General features: G+C 50.5%; 2 protein-coding genes across 3 annotated transcripts in view; both read right to left on the reverse strand.

Moving 5' to 3' along the window:
• Nucleotides 1-19,150, reverse strand: part of LOC125915828 (zinc finger protein 805-like) — a 60,006-nt gene extending 40,856 nt beyond the window's left edge. Inside the window, exon 1 of the mRNA XM_049621860.1 lies at nucleotides 19,073-19,150. Within this exon, the coding sequence (XP_049477817.1) occupies nucleotides 19,073-19,102 (30 nt within the window). The 5' untranslated portion in view covers nucleotides 19,103-19,150. The remainder of the gene's footprint in view (nucleotides 1-19,072) is intronic.
• Nucleotides 80-19,150, reverse strand: LOC125915827 (zinc finger protein 264-like). Of its 2 annotated transcripts, none has more exons than XM_049621857.1 (4): nucleotides 19,073-19,150; nucleotides 17,333-17,459; nucleotides 8,196-8,291; nucleotides 80-3,164 (listed from the first exon to the last, which is right to left on the reverse strand). In XM_049621857.1, the coding sequence occupies exons 1-4, from the start codon at nucleotides 19,100-19,102 to the stop codon at nucleotides 1,543-1,545; spliced, it is 1,875 nt and encodes a 624-aa protein (XP_049477814.1). In that variant the 5' UTR covers nucleotides 19,103-19,150; the 3' UTR covers nucleotides 80-1,542. The 2 variants fall into 2 exon arrangements, with proteins under 2 accessions (XP_049477814.1, XP_049477813.1); XM_049621856.1 differs by having other exon boundaries at nucleotides 17,783-19,078.
• Nucleotides 19,151-21,081: the final 1,931 nt, after the last annotated feature.

The following is a 21,081-nucleotide window of genomic DNA, read 5'->3' on the forward strand; positions in this document are numbered from 1 at the left end:
AAACTATTCTGAATTCAAGAAATTAGAGGAAAATTTCCTCAACAAAATATAATCAAATGGAATGTTTTAATACATAATATGTAAAAAAAAAATTATACTCCACAACCAAGTGGGATTTATTCCAAGGATGCAAGACTGGTTCAATATTCAAACCTAATCAGTTAATACACTATATATCCATAAACTATAAAGGAAAAATCAGATAATCACATCAATTGATGGAGGCAAAGCATTTGGCAAAATCCAACGCTTATTCATAATTAAAAAAAACAAACAAACAACTCAGTAAATTAGGAATAGATGGAAATTTTCTAAACTTGATAAGAAAACTCCAAAAAGAACTTTTAACATTGTATTTGATGAAAAACAAAGTTTCCCGCCTCATTTGAGGAATCAGTCAAGGGCATCCTTTCTTACTACTCCTATCTGATATCACACTGGAAGTACACCTAGAGCAGTAAGAAAATAAAGTCATAGATAAACAGATGGGAAGGAAGAAATAAAACTCTATCTGCAGCTGATGTACCTTTGCAGAAAATCCTAAGGATTCTACCCAGAGAAATGGCTAGAAATAATGTGAGTTTAGCAAGGGTGCAGGTTACCAAAATATCATCCCCCAAACCAATGATCATTCTGCATACTACTGAAGATCATATGGAAAATCAAAGTGTAAAAATCAATGCCATTTACACTCAAAAAACAAAACACCTAGTTACAAATCTTAACAAAAATATACAGAGCCTGTATTGAAAATTATAAAACGGTAATGAAATACCAAGAATTAAATAAGTGAAGTATCATAGCATGTACGATGTTCATGATGCTGCTTTTCAACAAACAGATCTACAAACCAATTCCTATAAAATGCAAACACGATTTTCTGCACCCTAAGATTTATATGAAAAGTCAAAGGAACTAGGAAAACTAAATCAATTTAAGTAATAGAGAGAAATCACTTTTACCTAATTTTGAGGTTTACCGTATAGCGACGGAAACTAAGTAAATAGATGGGATCAAGAAAAAGTCTGGGTGTTTGGGGTTTAAAACCAAATAAAAAAGTTTGTTTTCTAAAACTGTGAAGTCTTAACGTCTTAACTGGTGCAAGACAATGTGCCCATTCTTATGTGTGTATTTACCGCTTTGAATACCTGCCCTCTCGTCTGTCTAACTCTCCTGCCACTGAACAGTAATGAATGTATATACAAGACACACAAAGGGTCAAGGCCCGTGGCCTCTGAAACACCCCCCCTGCCCCAAGTAAACAAAGGAATCCATGACAAAGTGCTTGACAAAGCTTGACAGAGAAGTCTCACAAACTTTTCATTTCATTTGCCCTTCTAATCTCCACCTTCTTTTTATAAAAATTCCTGAGATAACGCTGCAGTGTAAACTAAGAAAAAAGTAGCTGAACATTTTACTTCCTGCATAATCAACACCGGTCTCTCCCGGATGAACTCTCAGATGCACAGTAAGGCTCTGGGCCGGGCCAATCTCTAACTGCATCTCTACACGACTCCTGACGGCCTGGGATGGATGATTTTCTCACAGCGAAGATACCTGGGGGGTCTCTCTTTGGTATGTTCGATCAGATGCCATGGTAGAGGTTTTCTCCGGCAAAAGGTTTTCCTCGGTGGTTACATTCAAGAAGTCTTTCCCCAGAAGGAGTTCTCGCAGGGTGACCGAGGACTGCCCGCTCGCGAAGGGTCTCCCCACTTCTGCTGCGCTGCCCCTGACGGGGTGTCTCCCAGTATGAATCCTCTGATGCTGAGTGAGGGAGGAGCTGCGACTGAAGGCCTTGCCACACTCGCTGCACTTATAGGGCTTCTCCCCGGTGTGGATGACGGCGTGCCTGATGAGGTTTGTGCTCCAGCAGAAGGATTTCCCACACTCCATGCACTCATAGGGCTTCTCTCCACTGTGAATCCGCTGGTGCCTCGTGAGCCCCGAGCGGCGGTTGAAGGCCTTCCCGCACTCAGAGCACTCGAAGGGCTTCTCCCCGGTGTGGATGCTGAAGTGTCGGATGAGGTCCTTCCTAGTGCTAAAGGCTTTCCCACATTCTTTGCACTCAAAAGGTTTTTCTCCGGTGTGGGCCCTTTTGTGCAAGATGAAAGTGGAACAGTGGGTGAAGGCCCTTCCACACTCGGTGCACACGAAAGGCTTCTCCCCGGTGTGGATCCTCTGGTGCCTCTTGAGGTAGGACCTGTGGTTGAAGGCCTTCCCGCACTCCAGGCACTCGAAGGGCTTCTCCCCCGTGTGGATGACGTAGTGGTGAATGAGGGCCGCGCTCTCACAGAAGGCCTTCCCGCACTCGCTGCACTCGTAGGGCTTCTCCCCAGTGTGAGTCTGCTGGTGCCACATGAGGTAGGACCTGTGTTTGAAGACCTTGCCACACTCGAAGCATTCGTAGGGATTCTCGCCAGTGTGGATGATGTGATGTCGAAGGAAACCCGGCCTGTGTCGAAAGACCTGCCCACACTCTTTGCACACAAAGGATTTCTCACCGGTGTGTCTCCTCTTATGCAGGACAAAATTGGAGCGGTGGGTGAAGGCCTTTCCACACTCGTTGCACTTATAAGGCTTCTCCCCGCTGTGAATCCGCTGGTGCTGTGTAAGGTAGGACTTGCGGTTGAAGGCCTTCCCGCACTCCATGCACTCGTAGGGCCTCTCCCCCGTGTGGATCATGTGGTGCTGGAGGAGGTGTGTGCTCTTAATGAAGGTTTTCCCGCACTCAGTGCATTCATAGGGCTTCACTCCAGAGTGAATCTTTTCATGTCCAGCAAGAAGGTGCTTCTTATTAAAAGTTTTCCCGCATTCATTGCACTTAAAGGCATTTTCCTCTTCTTGAATCACGGGATCTTTACCCGATCCACATGAGTCACGGTCACGGATGGCACCACCTAGGGGGACCAGGTCCTGTGCAATCCGCGAACACACTCCATCAGCTGTTCCTGAACCACCACGTTCAGGGGTCATTTTCTCCCTCTGGGCTTCAAACCCTGGTCTCGAGTGTCCTTCCTGCATTTCTGACGGTCCACGCTGATCCTTGGTTTGGCCCAGCTGGTAGTTCCCTGGGTCACCACGTCTTAGTTCCTGGAACGAGGCCCCCTCAGGCAGGGCTGGATCACAAGTGGTGGGTTCCATGGTCTTGGGTTTGTCCTTGTCACCTGAAAGAAACCCAATACACAAAAAGCCCTGTGAGTAATGACGACATGGGAAAAATAAAACTAGCGTTTCAGCGAAAGAAACGAAGATGAAAACAGGGCCCATCTCTGTTATGTTTTACTACCTCTGAATCTCAGGATTTTTACCCTTGGATCTTGGACTGTTGACTTCTTGAAAGGGAGACCCAGGAGAAGCCAGGCGAGGGGACAGGAGGTCTGAGGGGAAATACTACCACCACAATCCCATTGTGCATGCGTCTGCAGTCTAATTATGGTGCTGTGTGCTTCAAGATACCTCTATGCGTGGACATCCTGCATGGGCACCTAGGAATGTATCCCTTAGTTTGGGAAGGCAGGTAACTCATTAGAGGCCTCCAGTTTGTACTAAAGAGATAACTCGAGGCAAGGTCCAGCCACGCAAGAAAAACCTACCATGAAATTAGAAAGTTGGGACTTTGAGCCACAAGATACCAGCTGGACCTCTGGAAAAGGAAAAAGAGCTAGACACTGAGTCCCACGGAGAGTAACTCAATTGCGCGTATGTAATGAAGGCTCAATAAAAATAGAAATAGTGATGCTCTGGCCAATCTCCCGAGCTGGCCATATCTGTGCACGTTATTGTCATACACGGATGCCAGGAGGGAACAAGTCACTGAAGACATGGAAGTTTTGTGTCTGAACACCTCTGGCCCTGCTTCTAAGCTGTATCCTTAATCTGTAACAAACACTGAAGGCAGGGGCGCCTGGGTGGCTGTCGGTTAAGCTCCCGACTTTGGCTCAGGTCATGATCTCGGTTTGTGAGTTCAAGCCCCGCGTAGGGCTCTGTGCTGACAGCTCAGAGCCAGGAGCCTGCTTTGGATTCTGTCCCCCTCCCTCTCTGCCCCTCCCCTGCTCAAACTCTCTCTCTCTCTCTCTCTCTCTCTCTCTCAAAAATAAACTTTAAAAAAATTAAAAAAAAAAAACAACAGGCAACAACAGATATTGGCGAGGATGCAGAGAGAGAGAGGATCTCTTTTGCACTGCTGGTGCCAATACAAACTGGTGCAGCCACTCTGGAAAACAGTATGGTGGTTCCTCAAATAACTAAAAATAGAACTATCCTATGACCCAGCAATTGCACTACTAGGCATTTATCTACGGGATACAGGTGTGCTGTTTCAAAGGGACACATTTAATCCCATGTTTGTAGCAGCACTATCAACAATAGCCAAAGTATGGAAAGAGCCCAAATGTCCATCGATGGATGAATGGATAAAGAAGATGTGGTGAATGTATATGTTATGTGTATGTTTATATATGTACATATATATACACATATATATATACGTATGTATATACATGTGTGTATATGTACACATACACACATATATATAACGGAGTATTACATGGCAATCAAAAAGAATGAAATCTTGCCATGTGCAACTACGTGGATGGAACTCAAGGGTATTATGCTAAGCAAAATTAGTCAGAGAAAGACAAATATCATATGACTTCACTCCTATGAGGACTTTAAGAGACAAAACAGATGAACATAAGGGAAGGGAAACAAAAATATAAGAACAGGGAGGGGGACAAAACAAAGGAGACTCTTAAATGTGGAATATAAACAGAGGGTTGCTGGAGAGGTTGTGGGAGGGAGGATGGGCTAAATGGGTAAGAGGCATTAAGGAATCTACTCCTGAAATCGTTGTTGCACTATATGGTAGCTTAGATGTAAATTAAAACAACAACAAAAACCTAAACAAACAAACAAACAAACAAACAAAAAAAAACACTGAGGGCAGAGTAAGAACAGATTTTAGGAAGTTTTTCTAGTCTTTCTAACAATGTGTCAAATCTAAGGATAGTTGTGGGAAATCTCTGAACTCCCACTGGTTTCGGATGACCTGGGAAGACTTGGCATTCTCGGGAGTTCTGTGTTCTTCGCCTTGAGCTTGGCTGTGTTCAGAAAGACATCAAGAGAGTTTTCCAGTAGGAGGTGCCCACGATGGGGGTCCCACTGGCAGCACAGGAGTCGCCCCAGAGAGGAAGTACCGAGGGTACAGTAGCCTCAGGGGACAGAATGTACAGGGGACCAAGAGTTTGAGGATGGTGTTGATGAGAATGCAGGGACAGAAAGGAGACAAGGGAACAGGATTCTCAAGGTTCTTGGGGGGGGGGGGGGGGGGGGGGGGGGGGGGGGAAGGGGACAGTGAAGACTCCCAGGACACGGCAGGAAGTGAGCAGGACTGGGCTGCATGTACTGAGTCTGGGGAAGAGACCAGAAAAATACACATGGATCTAGAGGAGAAAATGATAATACTTTACTTGAAGACATGAAGGAAGAGCTGGGTCAATGAAGAGTACGATGTGGGGGTCAGAAGAGTCAGAGGAAGGTGTGTTGAAAGGGACAAACTTCCAGTTCCAAGGTTAAGGGCTAGGAACGGGACGTACCACACGAGGGCCCTAGCTACTCCTGCCTGCCGTGACAAAGCGCAGAGATGAGAGAGTAAATTGCAACAGTTCTCACCACAAGAAGAAACCTTTTTTCCTTTTTAATTTTCCTCCTTCCTTTACTTATTACACTGACATCAGGACCTGTTTCCACTAACTGAAAGAAATTCAAAGACTTTCACTCGTACGAAAACCACAAAAAGCAAAAATGGTGTTCAGCGTCTGTCGCATCGAGCCGTCACAGAGGCAGTGGGCCCCCTGGGTGGCAGAGGTGGCCCACCGAGCTCCTTCACCAGAACAGTCACCAGAACAGTCCCTGACATTGAGCCGCCACAGCTCTGAACTGTGTCTGTGAGCACCTGTGCTTTCTCTCCACTTATTTTGAGCATCTGTCAGCAAGATGTGTCCTAGGGCATCAGAAAACCCTGAGAGAGATGATTTTTAAGTATAGAAATAGTAAAAAAAAAAAAAAAAAAAAAAAAAAAAAAAAAAAAAAATTCCATATAAATAAATGCTGTTTTGGCTAATGAAAAGTTTCACAGGAACACTCTACTTTCACATGGTGGGGAAACCCGTACGGTGATGTGGGTCCATTATTACTTGACAAAACCAGGGGAATAAAACTTAATCACATAAAACTGACAATTCTACCCAAATGAGTAAAAAAAAATTTCAATACAATTCCCTATAAAATGCCAACTGGGCCATCAAGGAACTTCACAGTCTGATGGTAGGACTTGTATGAAGGGTCAAACAGGCAACAATAAAGAGAAGGACACCTACCATCTCAGATGACAGTACTGCCACGGAATCACAGGCTCACACACTGTGGTACCAGCACACAGAGAAGACAAACGAGCAATGGAAAAAGAAGAGACTTTGGGAAACACACGCAGGGAGCTTTGGCGGACGGCAGAGAGGGCAGAGAAGCTGGGGGGTTGAAGAAGAGGAAACATAGTAAATGGAGCCAGAAAGACTGGTGTCGCACTGGAAATGCAAAACTGTACTCGTATCTCACAACAGACTCCAGTTCCACCTTGGATCGAAAGGTTAAATGTCAAATGTCTCTCTCTCAAAATAATCAACAAACATTAAAAACATTTTTTCAGGGGCGCCTGGGTGGCTCAGTCGGTTAAGCGTCCGACTTCGGCTCAGGTCATGATCTTGCGGTCCGTGAGTTCGAGCCCCGCGTCGGGCTCTGTGCTGACTGCTCAGAGCCTGGAGCCTGTTTCAGATTCTGTGTCTCCTTCTCTCTGACCCTTCCCCGTTCCTGCTCCGTCTCTGTCTCAAAAATAAATAAACGTTAAAAAAAAAAAAAAAATTTTTTTTTTATAAAAACAAACAAAAAAAAATTTTTAAGTAAAAAAAAGAACACAGTGGCAACTATCCAGTAAAAAACTTGAAAGTTTGCGTAGCCTGGAATCCATCTACCTCACTCCAAGAAAACATCAAAGACGCTGTAACCACATGCAGGATGACCTTCGGGGCGGCTCCGGGCAGCGCCTGCCTGAGCAGTGAGTACGTGAGTGCACGGGGAGCGGATGGGGGCTACGTGAGCCGGGAACTTACTGACCTTCTTTAACCATAAGGAGCTAGATATATGTATTTTTTATGTTTATTTTTGAGAAAGAGACAGAATATGAGCGTGAGCAGGGGAGGGGCAGAGAGAGAGACAGGGAGACACAGAATCTGAAACAGGCTCCAGGCTCCGAGCTGTCAGCACAGAGCCTGATGCGGGGCTTGAACTCATGACCTGTGAGATCATGACCTGAACTGAAGTTGGATACTCAACTGACTGAGCCACCCAGGCACCCCTTGAGCATATTTTTATGTTGAGTACAAAAAGGATGAAGTTACGCTATACAACAAACAAAACGAAGGAGGAAATAATTCCCCTGAAAAGGTGCTCTGGACTCTGGTTCAGGAAGCGGCCCCGGGGCCAAGGGCAAGACCCCCTCTGCTGGACGGAAGGCGCAGCTGCAGACTCGAGAGCCCGAGTGGGTGTGGAAGGGTCGAGGCTCAAGCAGGGGAGGAGGCGCACTGCACTGTCAACGCCGGGGTCGCACGGAGACACGTCCGTGGCTGGGGAAGTGCCAGCCGTCTGGAACAGAGTCTGAGCACGTGGGGAGGCGCAGGCAGGACCTGGAGCCGAGCCGACCAGAGGCACCACGCAGACGTGGAGAGCGGTGGGGAGGCCAGCGGCCCCCCCAGGGAAGATGATGGGAGTGAGCAGGGAGCATGGGGGCGGGGCTGATGGAGGTGGCGGCATAAGGAACCGAGGCGGGAGATGCACCGGGCGGGACACGGCTGCACAGGACCTGGGGACGCCGGCCAGAGAGAGGCACTGAGGGCGGGGGGAGGCTTGAGCGGCTCTCCGAGGCCGTGTCCGGTCCCCAACTTGCCACCGAAACTTGGCAGGTGGACGGAGGGAGAGACATTACGGGTCCCTGGCCGGGCACGCGGACTCTGGGTCAAAGGGTTCCCGGCTTCCGAACCACCGGAGGGGCCAGAACGAGAAGCTTCCCGGGGAACCAGGGCCCGCGGTCCCCTCCTGGTCTGCAGCCTGCAGGGTCTCCCGCGCGCCCGCATCCTGGCTCCTACCTGGATAGGTGTTCTGGGAGAGGCCTCTCTTCGCCGTCCACGGCTCCTGCCCGCGCTCCAGCTGGCAGATGAGCTCCGGTCTGGGGACGGGACACCCTGGTCACGGAGAAAGAAAGAAGGCACTGGGATTTTTGGGAAAACAAATTAAACCTCTCAATCTAGTGTGGGACTTCTGGATATGGATATGACTTCAGAACGAAGCTGCTCCCATCCACATGAACACTGACTTGTCACCTGGAAACTGGCACAAACACCACTGCTGGGATCCAAAGACTTGAGACAGTAGTTCTGGCTGTGTAGACAGCACCTGTTTCCTTTGACTTCCAGCTCACAGAATCCCAGGGAAGAGGATCCCCTCCTTCCAGAGAGTGTTTTCTCGTTATTCCGAGCACGTGAGTCTCACCCACGTGTGCCTCCACACCTCCCGGCACGTCCGCCTCACATCCAACGCAAACCTCTGTAGGCGAGGCCTGGGTATCGGGAGATTTAAAAACCTTCCCAGCAGATTCTGGCATCAAAGGAAGGTCGAAAAACCACTCTCTACCAACCTGCAAGTGGCTATGCCCCATCACCAATCGTTAGAGGAACACAAGTACACAACCTGGTAGGAGCCAGGACGGCTGAGTGGGTGGCATCCTGGGACTTTTATGAGGGAACCTGCCTCAAAGCCCTAGACCAGAGAGGGGGTAAAGAAACACACAGCTGGGCTGTCACTCGCCAAGCGGGGAGCCGGGATCACCTCTGAGCTTACGAGACGAGAGAATGAACGTCCCTCAGGGTGAAGACCGAGCTGCTCTGTCATGTAGCTGCTCACAGACGCAGGGAAAAGACACAGGACTGCAGAGAAGTCAATGGCAGAGGCACCAGGACCCACGGAAGGCTGTGCTGACAGACACAGAGCCACAGCCGGAGAGTATCAGTTGTCACTACGCAAACCTCACTTGCATCTGCTGCAGGCTCAGCTCGGGTGTCAAAACGGGAGCAAGACTTCCCTTCAGCTCTCAAGAGCCATGCCTCCTGTGACCCCAGGGCCTTTGCATGTGTTGGCCCTACTACCTAGCAGGCTGTTCTCTTCCCACCTTGTGCCTCTAGAGAACTCTAACTCTTCCGGTCTCAGCTCCCATGTTACCTCCCGACAGGACTTCGCTGAAGCATGGCTTCATTAATCTGCCACATTGTTGTGGAGTTTCTCATCCTAACAATAAATGAAAAACTAGCATTTATAGGGTATAACCATATCCCAGGGAGTGCGGCAAGCAATTCAAATACGTTATGGTTTTTTTTTTTTTTTAACTTTTTTTAATGTTTATTTATTTTTGAGACAGAGAGAGACAGAGCATGAGCAGGGAAGGGGCAGAGAGAGAGAGGGAGACTCAGAATCTGAAGAAGGCTCCAGGCTCTGAGCTGTCAGCACAGAGCCCGACACGGGGCTCGAACTCATCAACCGCGAGATCATGACCTGAGCCGAAGTCAGACGCTCAACACACTGAGCCACCCAGGCGCCCCTCAAATACGTTATGTTTAAAGTGGAAATAAATTTATGGGATAATTTAAAGAACTGACATATTTAAAACACTGACTCCATTCAAAACAAAGTTTGCATCTTTACTGATCTGAGTCTTTTTTTTTAGATCCTAAGCAGAATCCTTCTGTAGTTTACAGGTGTGATGACCTAGGTCTGCAAGGGCTAACTCCCTAGTTGCCCCTGTATCGGCAAAAACCCATCTCATCCATCTGTTTTTCCATGGTCAAGTCTCTGGGTGGGTGCCCCAGGGACAACTAGGGTAAGTGGCTGTCGTGCAAGGCCAAGGTCCCCCCAGACTACCGTGCTGGGGTGCAGGTATGCCCAGTGAGCCAGCAACACTCAGTGCTGGGCTGCTCAGCTAGGTTCCCCAAGGGACTGATCGCACAGTCCCTTTTTCAAGGCGCATCTGGTGGAGTCCCAGCACTGGTCCCCTGTGTGATATGAGGGATCTACTGGCCACAGAGCGTGGGGCGCCCTCCTCAGATGATGTGGCACAAGAGGCTTCAACTGCTTCGAGGGCAAATCCTGCCATTGTTGCCGGCCTTACTGTTGTAGTCTGTCCCCCAACCCAGCAGGGATGGGACACCCCATTCTTGGAGACCCATGGTTCAATGTATAAGGGAGAAAAAAAAGCATATGGGGTATCTTGTTCCTGCGAGGACACCTCAGGATGCATCTCCCTTTACGCCAGATTGCACAACCAATGTCAGGGCACCGGCCAGTGCATCCGGGCACCCCCGACCGCAGCTGCCCAGCAGCATGCCAGAGTCTCCTCCTTAAAATCACACTGACCCAATCAGAATGCCGATGCCGCCACCATGCTGCCCTAGACGTAAGTCCCGGCCCTCTGCGGCTGTCAGGGCACCCTACAGACGAGACTGCCACTCAACAGGGGCCACCTGGGACTGCCGGGAGCTCATCAGGTAAATACGCAAAGAAAAGGAAAATGACCAGGGACAGAGAGGTGACAACAAACAATTATGCTGGGGACCAGGGCCATCCCAGGGAGGCTGCTGCCCAGAGACCCCATGCCCTCCCCACCCCTCTCACCAGCAGGAGACAAATTCAATATGGGGCTGCAGGCAGCTAAAAGCCCAAGAAAATGAAGCGGGAGTAGGAGGGGTGCTTTAAAACTTATGTACCAAGTGAATACCAGGTTTAGAAAACAACACTCATCCTAAACTAGTGACTGATTTAAAAACAGTAACAAAAAGAAACCCCTAGATACACAGGAAGAAAATAAAAAATAACTAAATGCACAGTGTACAACTAAAACACTGTCTACAGTTTGGTGCGATTAGAAATGCAAAATTTATATGCTAAAAGTTAAGATAACAAATTATAATAATTCTGTATAGCATAATTATTCTGTATAATAATTCTGTACAGCATAACAAAATTTATATTCCAAAAAGATTATATTACCAAAACAAAACCGGGCACGGATTGGTTTTTCTGACTCTACAATATAGGTTCTGAATTAACTTCAGGATTTGCTAAAAGGCACCAATTGACAAAACTTCTTAAATTTAACCAATACCGGGGCTCAAATCCTAGTTATACCTGGAGATTCTTCTAAATTTAAACACAGCGCTGCCCAAACTTCAGTAGCTAATACAGGGGAAGAACAGGTATGTCTCACTTTAACTGCAGATTTGCCTACAACTCCCTGCGTCCCAGTGCCCACTGTCCTAAATTATGCCCTATGGGCACAGGTGCCCTGACACATCACAGAATTAAAATACATTTCTGGCTCGGGAAAATGGGGCCCGCAGACCCCAATTAAAATAGTTAATACAGCCCAGTGGAAGCTGAAAAGGAGCCTTTTATCACATAAAAGCTGATCAATAAAGGAATGACCGTCCCACTGCTGCTGCATCTGACAGCCCAGTTGTGTCTGTGCTTGAACCCGGGACAAACGAAGGGCACCTCATGGCGGTGACTACAATCTTACTACTCTGGTCCACCCCTGAGGGTCCCTGCTAGGAACGCAGCGTGTCCTCCCCTCAGTGTCATTATGCCCAAATTCCCAATGTGATCGTATCTGGAAGACAGGATCTTTAAGGAGGGAATTAAGGTTAAATGAGGTCAGGGGATGGGCCCCAATCTGGTAGGACTGGTGTCCTTGAAAGAAGAGGAAGAGACAGCCTTTCTGAGCCAGAGGAAAGGAGCCGTGAGGACACAGCATGAAGTGGCAGCTGGGAAGAGATCGCCATCAGACACCTCTCTGCCGGCACCTCGGGTCTGGAACGTCCAGCCTCCAGAATGATGTGGAAACAAAGCTGTTGTTTCAGCCACACAGTGTGGCAGCCAGAGCGGACTCACACGATCCACACACCCAACATCCGACAGAGATCAAGGACATCATTCAATCCACACCCCGCTGATTCTGGGCTGAGAGCTCTGGCTAACCGTGCTGCCCGGTGCCTGCTCCGCCCCTCCTCTGCTGGCCTGCCTTTCCCCCCGCAGGGAAACCCTTCTTCTCTCCTGGGCTGCCGGGGAGGGTGGCTCAACAACTCCGACCCGCACCCATCTCTGCAGACAAGATTTTAAGTGCCCCCACTTTCTCCCGGAGCACACGTGTGACGGTACATCGAGGACGACCTTGACCACAGAAGGTCATCTGACACACTCGGTTATGGATACATAAACACAACCCAACATCTTTTAGTCCCTTTGTGGGATTAGTTATCTTATATTATAGTTTATTTATGTAACTATGGAGAGAGAGAGCACGCACACACGTGCACACAAGCACAGGTAAGTGGGAGAGGGGTAGAGAGAAAATCCCAAGCAGGTTCTGAGCTGTCAGCTCAGAGCCCAATGTGGTGCTCAAACCCACACAAACTGTGAGATCATGACCCGAGCTGAAATCAAGAGTCTGACACTCAAACGACTGAGCCACCCAGGCGCCCCTGGGGGATTAGTTTTAGATAATAACACTACTTAGCATTATCTGGGGTCTGGTTACTACATTCTTCATTTACACATTTTATTTAACCTCACCGGTGTTGACAGTTACAGGTCAGCCCACCTTAAATGAGGCTTCCTCCAACCAAGACTCCAAGACCTGTTCACAATACTGTTAACAGACGCTCCGGTGGGTGCCCTCAGAGACCCCTTCACTACAGAGGCTTTGGACGACCTCTTTCTCCTCAAGCCTCCTGGAGTCTCTGAATGACCAACGGTGGCCACAAGGGCTTCTGATGGGACAAACCGTCCCCAGTTCCAGCCCTGAGAAATACGCTGTTAAAACCACAGTGACTGACCACACACTAGGCCCTCCCGAAAACAGCCGCTCTCACAGACAGGAGCCTGCAACCTCCACGCCCAGCTGCCCACCGTGCCCTGGGTCACAGAAACAGCATGGCACAAGCTTGGCACCGCCACCGACGACTCCCTGAGACAGGCTGGAGCCCAGCCTGGGCCCCGTGGCACCCTCCCCTCGTGGGAGGTGGCGGCTTCTCCTGTCTGCAGTTCCCAGCCACATGTTCTGCTGCTGAAGGAGGTCACCTGTCCCCAGGCCCCCAGAAAACCCCTGGGAGTAACGGAGGGAATAGTTAGGGGAGTTTGGGGATTGTAAACGAGAGACTGTTTTCCATCACACCCGAGGGGGCTCAATGGAGTGTTGCTGCTTTCTAGCCCTTAGCCAGAACGTTCTAAATAAAACGGGACCTAAGAAACATCGCTTGGCCAAACTTCAGGGGGTTATTTTCACACCAGATGCCCTGATCAACAAACGGTCCCATCTCCACATTCATTATAAACTGCTGGGCCACTGCCCAAAAATGGACTCCTTCAGGGGAAAGAACTCGAAGACCCTCCCGTCTCACAGACACCCCCAAAATAAGTCAAAACCACGCATCTCTACACATACAAGGGCCACGATACAAGGCATGGCCAGGCATTCCTCGTTCCCTTCAGAGCTGCAGGCGATACTACTAATGGACACACACCTCACTTCTCCAATTACACAATGCTGGGCTCTGGGAAGAGAGAGACATTCAAGAGCTTTCGCGGCCCAAACATGCCCAAAATTGCTGGCTTAAGTAGAAGACATAACTCCTTTTCAAATCCCAGTGTGACAAAGAAACCCAAGTGGGTCTCTAGCTTGCCTTACAAAAGGCCTCTTGGCCTAACACCCCACGCTAACACCACTGTTTCAACCAAACGCGGCAAACACAGGAGGCGCCCAGCAACTTGAGCGGCCATTCACTCGCAAAGGATACCCCAGTCCCACACGTGGACAACACCGACCCAGACCAACACTCCAACGATGACAACTCCACGCCAACACTAAAACCTTCACCCCAGCATGTGTCCAGACTGCCTCTCCTAAGTCCGAAATTAGACACAGAACCTTTTTGCTTTCTTCCATTAGGAATTCTATTATGTTCTTGAGGTGACTTTTTGGAACACTCTAAGGAGGGCCAGGGGAACCAAACACATGCTTATAGCACTGGAATGTTCAGTTCCATCTCCCAACCTCTGGGCAGGCAACAGGGGCTGGAGACGGAGTTCAATCACCAATGGCCAGTGATTTCCTCCATGATGCCAATGTCATGAAGCTTTCGTCAGCAGCCCTAACTAACGTGGTTCAGTGAGTTTCCAGGCTGGTGAACACATCGAGGTGCAGGAAGGGTGGCAAGCCGAGACAGGGGGCATGGGAGCTCAGTGGCCTGTCCTGCACACCTCGTCCTCTGCGTCTCTTCCATCTGGCTGTTCCTGAATTCGATCCTTTACAATAACTGGGTAATATTAAATAAGGTGCTTTCCTAAGTTCTGTGAGCCACCCTAGCAAATTATCAAACCTGAGGAGGGGGTCATACCTGATTTATAGCCAGGTGACCCAGACAGGTGACGACCTGGACTCGTGACTGGCATCTGAAGTGGATGTGTGGGAAGGGGAGGGGCTGTCCTAAGAGACCGAGCCCGTTTTAACCTGCGGGATCTGTGCGAACTCCAGTTAGTGTGTGGCAGAATTGCGTGGGGTCGAAAACAAGATTTTCATGTCAGAAGTGTTACTGAGTAGAGGAAAAAGAGATTCTTTTCGTTTACACACAACTAGCACACACATGGGCGTGTATGTACAGACGTGCACAGGTGTGTACATACGTATGTAAATGCACACATAGAAACATGTAAAATACATGACAGCATTAACCTCTCTACATCATCTGTCACTAAGTCACCTCTACGAATGCAAATCTTGCAGGTGCAAATTCATACAGGGGGGATGCTGTGACAATTTACATGAGTGGAGCATGAATAAGCCTGAACAGTCCCGCACAGTCAGTGCTCAGGGGATCTGTGATTGTTAACTGCTTTTGAACATGACCCATTTTTTTTTAATGTTTTATTTATTTTTGAGACAGAGAGAGACAGAGCATGACCAGGGGAGGGGCAGAGAGAGAGGGAGACACAGAATCCGAAGCAGGCTCTGGGCTCTGAGATATCAGCACAGAGCCCGACGTGGGACTCGAACTCACGGACCATGAGATCATGACCTGAGCCGAAGTCAGACGCTCAACCGATGGAGCCACCCAGGCGCCCCAAACATGACCCATTTTGAATTTTTCTTATTTTCTTCAAAGAAAGAATCCTGCATCATTCTGGTAAATGAGAAACCTAGAGTCTAGCCTTAGTGGAAGATCACCACAAAAACTCAGCAATGCCATCAAAATGCTGTTAAGTCCCAGTAAGCTCATGCTGCCTATTCATGGCTGTGGGCTCAAGGCTCCTTCTGTTTTAAAGGGAAAAGTGCCAACAACTGGAGGGTGGGGGTAGTAAAGAAGATGTATTAAGGTTCAGCACTAGGGGCACCTGGGTGGCTCAGTGGGTCAAGCATCCGACTCTTGGTTTCAGCTCAAGCCATCATCCTGGGGTTCGTGGGGTTGAGCCCAGGATGGGCTCTGTGCTGACAGGGGGAAGCCTGCTTGGGATTCTCTCTCCCTCTTTCTTTGCCCCTCCCCTGCTTGTATTCTTTCTCTCTCCTCCTCTATTTCTACCCCGCCCTCTCAAGATAAATGAGTAAACACTTGAGAAGAAAAAAAAAAAAGATTCAGCACTAAATCCAGACTTGCCATCAAAAGCAATCAGAGGCAGGAAAAGAGAAGAAATAACGCAATCATCATATCAGGGTGTCTCTCAATGCCAGTTCATGTTCCTACACTCTCTGAAATAAGGTTTCTCAACCTGACATAATTATGTGGGTTACGGGCATGATTATTTAGGTCAACACACTTCTTTGCAGGGAAGACAGGGAGGAAACTGTCCTGTGCGTTACAAGAATGTTTGGCAGCACTCCAGGTCTCCACCCACCAGGTGCCTGTCTCAGCCCCATCCCAGGGCGACAACCAAAATGTCTACAAACACTGCCCAGTGTCCCTCGGGGATGACATCGTCCCTGCTTGAGACCGCTAACCTGGAAGGCCATAACCGGGATGATGAGAGAAAGCGACAGGGATGGGGGAGGGCCCTGCACAAGATCTGGTGGTCAGGACACTGCTGGCGAGGAGGCGGGGACCGCGCACAGAAGGGTCACCGTCTGAGAGGCTGAAATGTCCACGAACACTCACCAGGCAGACACAACAGCAAGCTGAGGCCCGAGCCAGGTGTGTGCGCAGGAAACCACCAGACGCCCCGCACAGCCAGAGCAGGGGGAGCTCAGGGAGAGCACGGAAGGGGAGAGAAGAGCTCAGCAGGGCCAAAATGCACTTTCTATTTGTAAACGTTTTGTTACAAAATATTTAATCCGTCAAACTTCTCTAATTTTGTTTTTGCCTCTTCTCACTGAGACCTAACTCCAGTTCTCCAAAAATCGGCACGTCTTCCCCTAAGCTCTGGGGTCTCAGATCGAATGGCCTCGTGGTGACTAACCTCAAGCAGAGAAACATCTAAGCTGGCGTTTCTCAACTGGGCGCCCTGGATTCTGCAGGCGGGATAATTCTTGTTGAGGGGCCCGTCGTGTCCATCGAAGGAGGTCGCCAGCATCTCCGGACTCTAACCACCAGATGCCAGTTCCACCCACACCCAAGGCGCGACAACCCAGAGTGCCCGCAGACGTTGCCAAATGGCTCCTGGGGGCAAAACTGCCACCCGCCGAGAAGCACTACTCTAACCGCCTCTCTCGTCCCGGCAGACGATCCCGGCCCTGGAAACAAGTGACAACCATGAGGGCACGTGAGCACAGAGAAGCCCCGTCACTGGGATCACCTCGTTTACAACAGTACCTGTCGGTGCTGAAGGCAAAGGCCTCCGGGGGGCCTGACTCCCTCCCTTCCCGGAGAACTTCCCATCACTCCCTGCCCTGCTGGCCCTGCTGAGGACACTTGAGCCAACCAGGCTCAGCCTGTCAGCTCCCCCTCTGGAATGTGAAATGAGGACCTCAGATGGGAGACCAGTCTGTCCCGGGCACTGGGGTGAGAGGTCCAGAGGAGCTCGGGCTCAGGTGGCCATTTCCGCCTCAAGGACGCCCCACACAGCCCCGCAGCAGAGTAAGGAAGAGGCAAAGACGCAGAGGTGCGGAATCTGGGGGCCACGCCTGGAGACAGAAGGTCCTCTGACAACGAGGTGGCAGGTCCCCCCCTAGGGTGGAGTGGGGAGCACTTACCCAGAGACACCAGAAGTCCACAGTTTTCCAGCATCACCTCCTGGTACAGGGTCTTCTGGGCCGGGTCCAGCTGCCCCCACTCCTCCTGGGTAAAAGTCACGGCCACATCGTCGAAGGTCACAGATACCTGGATGTCAAACAGAGGTAGCAGCGTGTTGGTGTTGGGGTGCTGGATGGGATCGGGCCTCATCCCTACATCCCTGATAAAGGTACAGAGTGATCAAGGCTCGAATCGCCAAGAACCTTGTGAGCGCCAAGCTCCGTGCTGGGCTCAAGGTGGGGGTGGACACAGCAGTGTAAGGGAGAAGCCTCCTCCACGGGAGCCACCGGAAGGTCACACAAGACAATGGAAGTGACGGGTGGACTGGGAGATGCAGACACCATGGGCCCCAGGACGTCAGAGGAATGAGTGAATAATGACAATAACAGCATTGGTGACAACGGCAGTACCTGAGCCTCACTGGTCCTGCTCGCTGCCTGCCCCATGCTGAGGGGCACATCCTGGTTAAAGCGACTACAAGTCCCCAGTCCGTAAGTCAGTCTCCTGTGGCTGGAATCCAAACTCTTGAAAGCCGACACTTGCCAGCTGTGTTAACCTTGAAGACATCACTTCATTTCTCTGAGCGTCTGTTTCTGGATCAATACAATCATAGTTCCCGCTTCACTGGTCGCAGCCGTGAGACTTACATAGAGATGACTCAGCTCAGCTTCTTTGGGTTCTCATTTCTCCCACAGCCCCCCCCCCCCGGGCGGGGGTGGGGGGTGGGGGGAGACATCTCATCACCTCCAACCAGTCCCCGAAAGGCTAAGGGAGTTCCCCCAATTCACCCGAAGCCTTGCCTCTCACAAACCAGAGGCAACATGTTAACCGCTGCTTACTCTTGTACAGGGAGGAAGAGAGGGCATCGGGAATTCCTCCGTAATCACAGTGATTACGATGTACTGACATTGGGAAGCATGTGCCCCAACTTTTGTCGTTAAATACATTTCCATCAATCCTGAAACTATTTTCGTGAACGTGGGCAGAGGAGCAGAACCCTCAGCACTGACCTCACAAGAACGGCACCTGGAGGGTTGGCGCCTCCCTGGGTAACCGGCAGGGACCGGACCTGCGCCGCCCGCTCCCCACCTCACTCCCGGGGAGACTCCACCAGGAACCATGAGCCTCCTTCCTGAGCTCTGACAGCACTTGCCCCGAGGCCAGGACACTTCGGGACCAGGGAGCACAAATGGCTACGGAGAACACAGGCTTTGGCCACGGGAAGAAGGGCCTCTGACTGGCCGCCAAGTCGGTGCTGGCGGAGGAGGGGTGGAGCATCCCGCCCCCCGCCCCCCGCCCCAGCAGCTGGGACCACCGCAACCTCACTGCCCCTCCCGGGCCCCCTGAACTTGTCTCTGCCCGGAAAGCGGACCCCCTCCGCCCGACGCCCAAGGTCACCTGTTAGAAGAGGGCAGGTGGGGGCAGCGTGGGTCCTCCCAGGTCCCGTTGGGGGCGGGATTTACCCTAAGACTGACGGGAGTCCCAGGCGGAAGCATCATTCGTTCTTTCCACAACTTACTGGCGAGCCCGAGACCAAGCACTCCACGGAACCCGGGGTCAGTTAAGCCGCAAGCCAGCCCCACCCTCCACACCCCGCGAGTGCGGAGATCGGTCCAGCGGACGTCGGGGCTCCCGGCCCACGGGGGGCCCGTCTCCGCCCTCGCACAGACGCAGCAACTCCGACGCCAACGTCCACTGACCTGGGTCGGGCCGGTCGGCGGCGCCGCCATCGTGGGCCCCGCGGGTCGAGCAAGGCGAAAAGAGGCGAGCGCCCGGGCGGCCTCGGCGTAAAAGACACCACGACTCGGGGCGCCGCCCTCGGCGACCGAGGGGATGAGGGCGGCCGAGAGGCCGCGGCCCGGCGAGCGGCCAGGGGGGCACACCCGCTGCAGGGAGTCGCGGCCCCTGCGAAGCGCGAAGGTGAAGCCTAGCCTCCTTCCCTGTTTGGTCCCCACGAAAGGCCTAAGGAGCGGCGCTGGCACAGCCCGCGGCAGGTCAAGGCCGTCCCAGGGCAAACGGCTGAGGCAAATGGCGGCGGCAGTGAAAACCCCGGAAGCCCCGCCCACGTACGTGGGCCGCAGGAAGCGCCCCTGTTCTTGGCAGGCATTGGCCTCAGATGCCTTCTGGGTAATGTGGTTTCCCTCCTCTGAATCCAACCGGGCAGGATGGACTTAACCAGGCGTCTTCCTCCGAGGGGAAGGAGCACAAGCAAGCGAGCAACCGATCTGCCTTTTTATTTTATTTTATTTATTATTATTATTTTTTTTAACGTTTTATTTATTTTTGAGACAGAGAGAGAGCATGAACAGGGGAGGAGCAGAGAGAGAGGGAGACACAGAATCGGAAACAGGCTCCAGGCTCTGAGCTGTCAGCACAGAGCCCGACGCGGGGCTCGAACTCACTGTCCGTGAGATCATGACCTGATCCGAAGTCGGACGCTTAACCGACCAAGCCACCCAGGCGCCCCTCGATCTGCCTTTTTAAGTGGCCACAACTCGGGGGACCAAGGGGCAGGGGTGAAGCCTCCATTCTGTGCCTGGGAAGTTGAGGCTCCGGAGACAGACATTTGTCAGGGTGGAGGCATATGAAAAGGCGAAGAACTGGCCTTCTGCCCCAGCTGGCCTGGTGACTTCCTTTTCTCGGTACCACCTTCCTCGATCCTCTTCTAGGGGAAAAGACCAAAAAGTAGCTTAAAAATCCTCCCAAGGAGGGAGCGCCTGATCAGCTCAGTTGGTTAACCATCTGACTCTTGATGTAGGCTCAGGTGATGATTTCACACTCTGCCGAGAGTGTAGAGCCTGCTTAGGATTTTCCCTTGCTCTTTGCCCAGTCCCCACTCGTGCTGTCTCAAAAAAAGAAAAAACAACCACCACAAAACCTCCCAAGGAGGACACTGAAAGTCCCCTTTCACAAGTTGCACACTCTCCAGGGACTTATTTAGCCTAGGGCCTTTTTCATAAGGTGAATGAACTTCTGAGTCGTATAGTTGGCCCAGATTACGGAAGAATGGTTTTGGCATCCTGTGAGGTGGGGAGGAGCAGATACAGGAGGCTTAGAGGGAAACTTAGGACTCCCAGTTTCCAGCATGGTCAATTTGAAATGTCCATGAGACCACGAGGCATGTGTTACATAGGCAGTTCAATGACAACATTGGAAAAGAGTTCAGCTTTTCACGTTTGTGGGCCTTGCTCCTGGGCTCCTGGGGAAATTATACTTTAACATTTACCAAGGTCAAAATGGCTTGGCATGGGCTCTGTTTCTGCCCCAAGCACATGTTGTACATCTGCTTCACTGAAAATAAAAATAAAAATAACAGGGGCACCTGGGTGGCTCAATCGGTTAAGCACCTGACTCTTGATTTCAGCTCAGGTCAAGATCTCATGGTTCGTGGGTTTGAGTCCCACATCCAGCTCTGCACTAACAGTGCAGAGCCTGTTTGGGAATTCTCTCTCCCTCCCTCTCTCTCTCTGCCTCTTGCCCACTCGTGTTCTCTCTCTCTCTCTCTCTCTCTTTCTCTCAAGATAAATAAATAAACTTAGAAAAGAAAAAGAACGAGAATGTAGCATTCCAAACATAAATATAAGAAAAAGAAAAAAACCTCCCTGGTTCCCCTAAGATTAGTCATATGTATTTGCACATACTAAAAACGTAAGACAAAGTCTGAATTTTTGGAATGTCCTGGGTCATAATGTTAATTAATAAAGAGTTA

Source organism: Panthera uncia (genome assembly GCF_023721935.1).
Source record: "Panthera uncia isolate 11264 chromosome E2 unlocalized genomic scaffold, Puncia_PCG_1.0 HiC_scaffold_19, whole genome shotgun sequence".
NCBI lineage: Eukaryota > Metazoa > Chordata > Mammalia > Carnivora > Felidae > Panthera > Panthera uncia.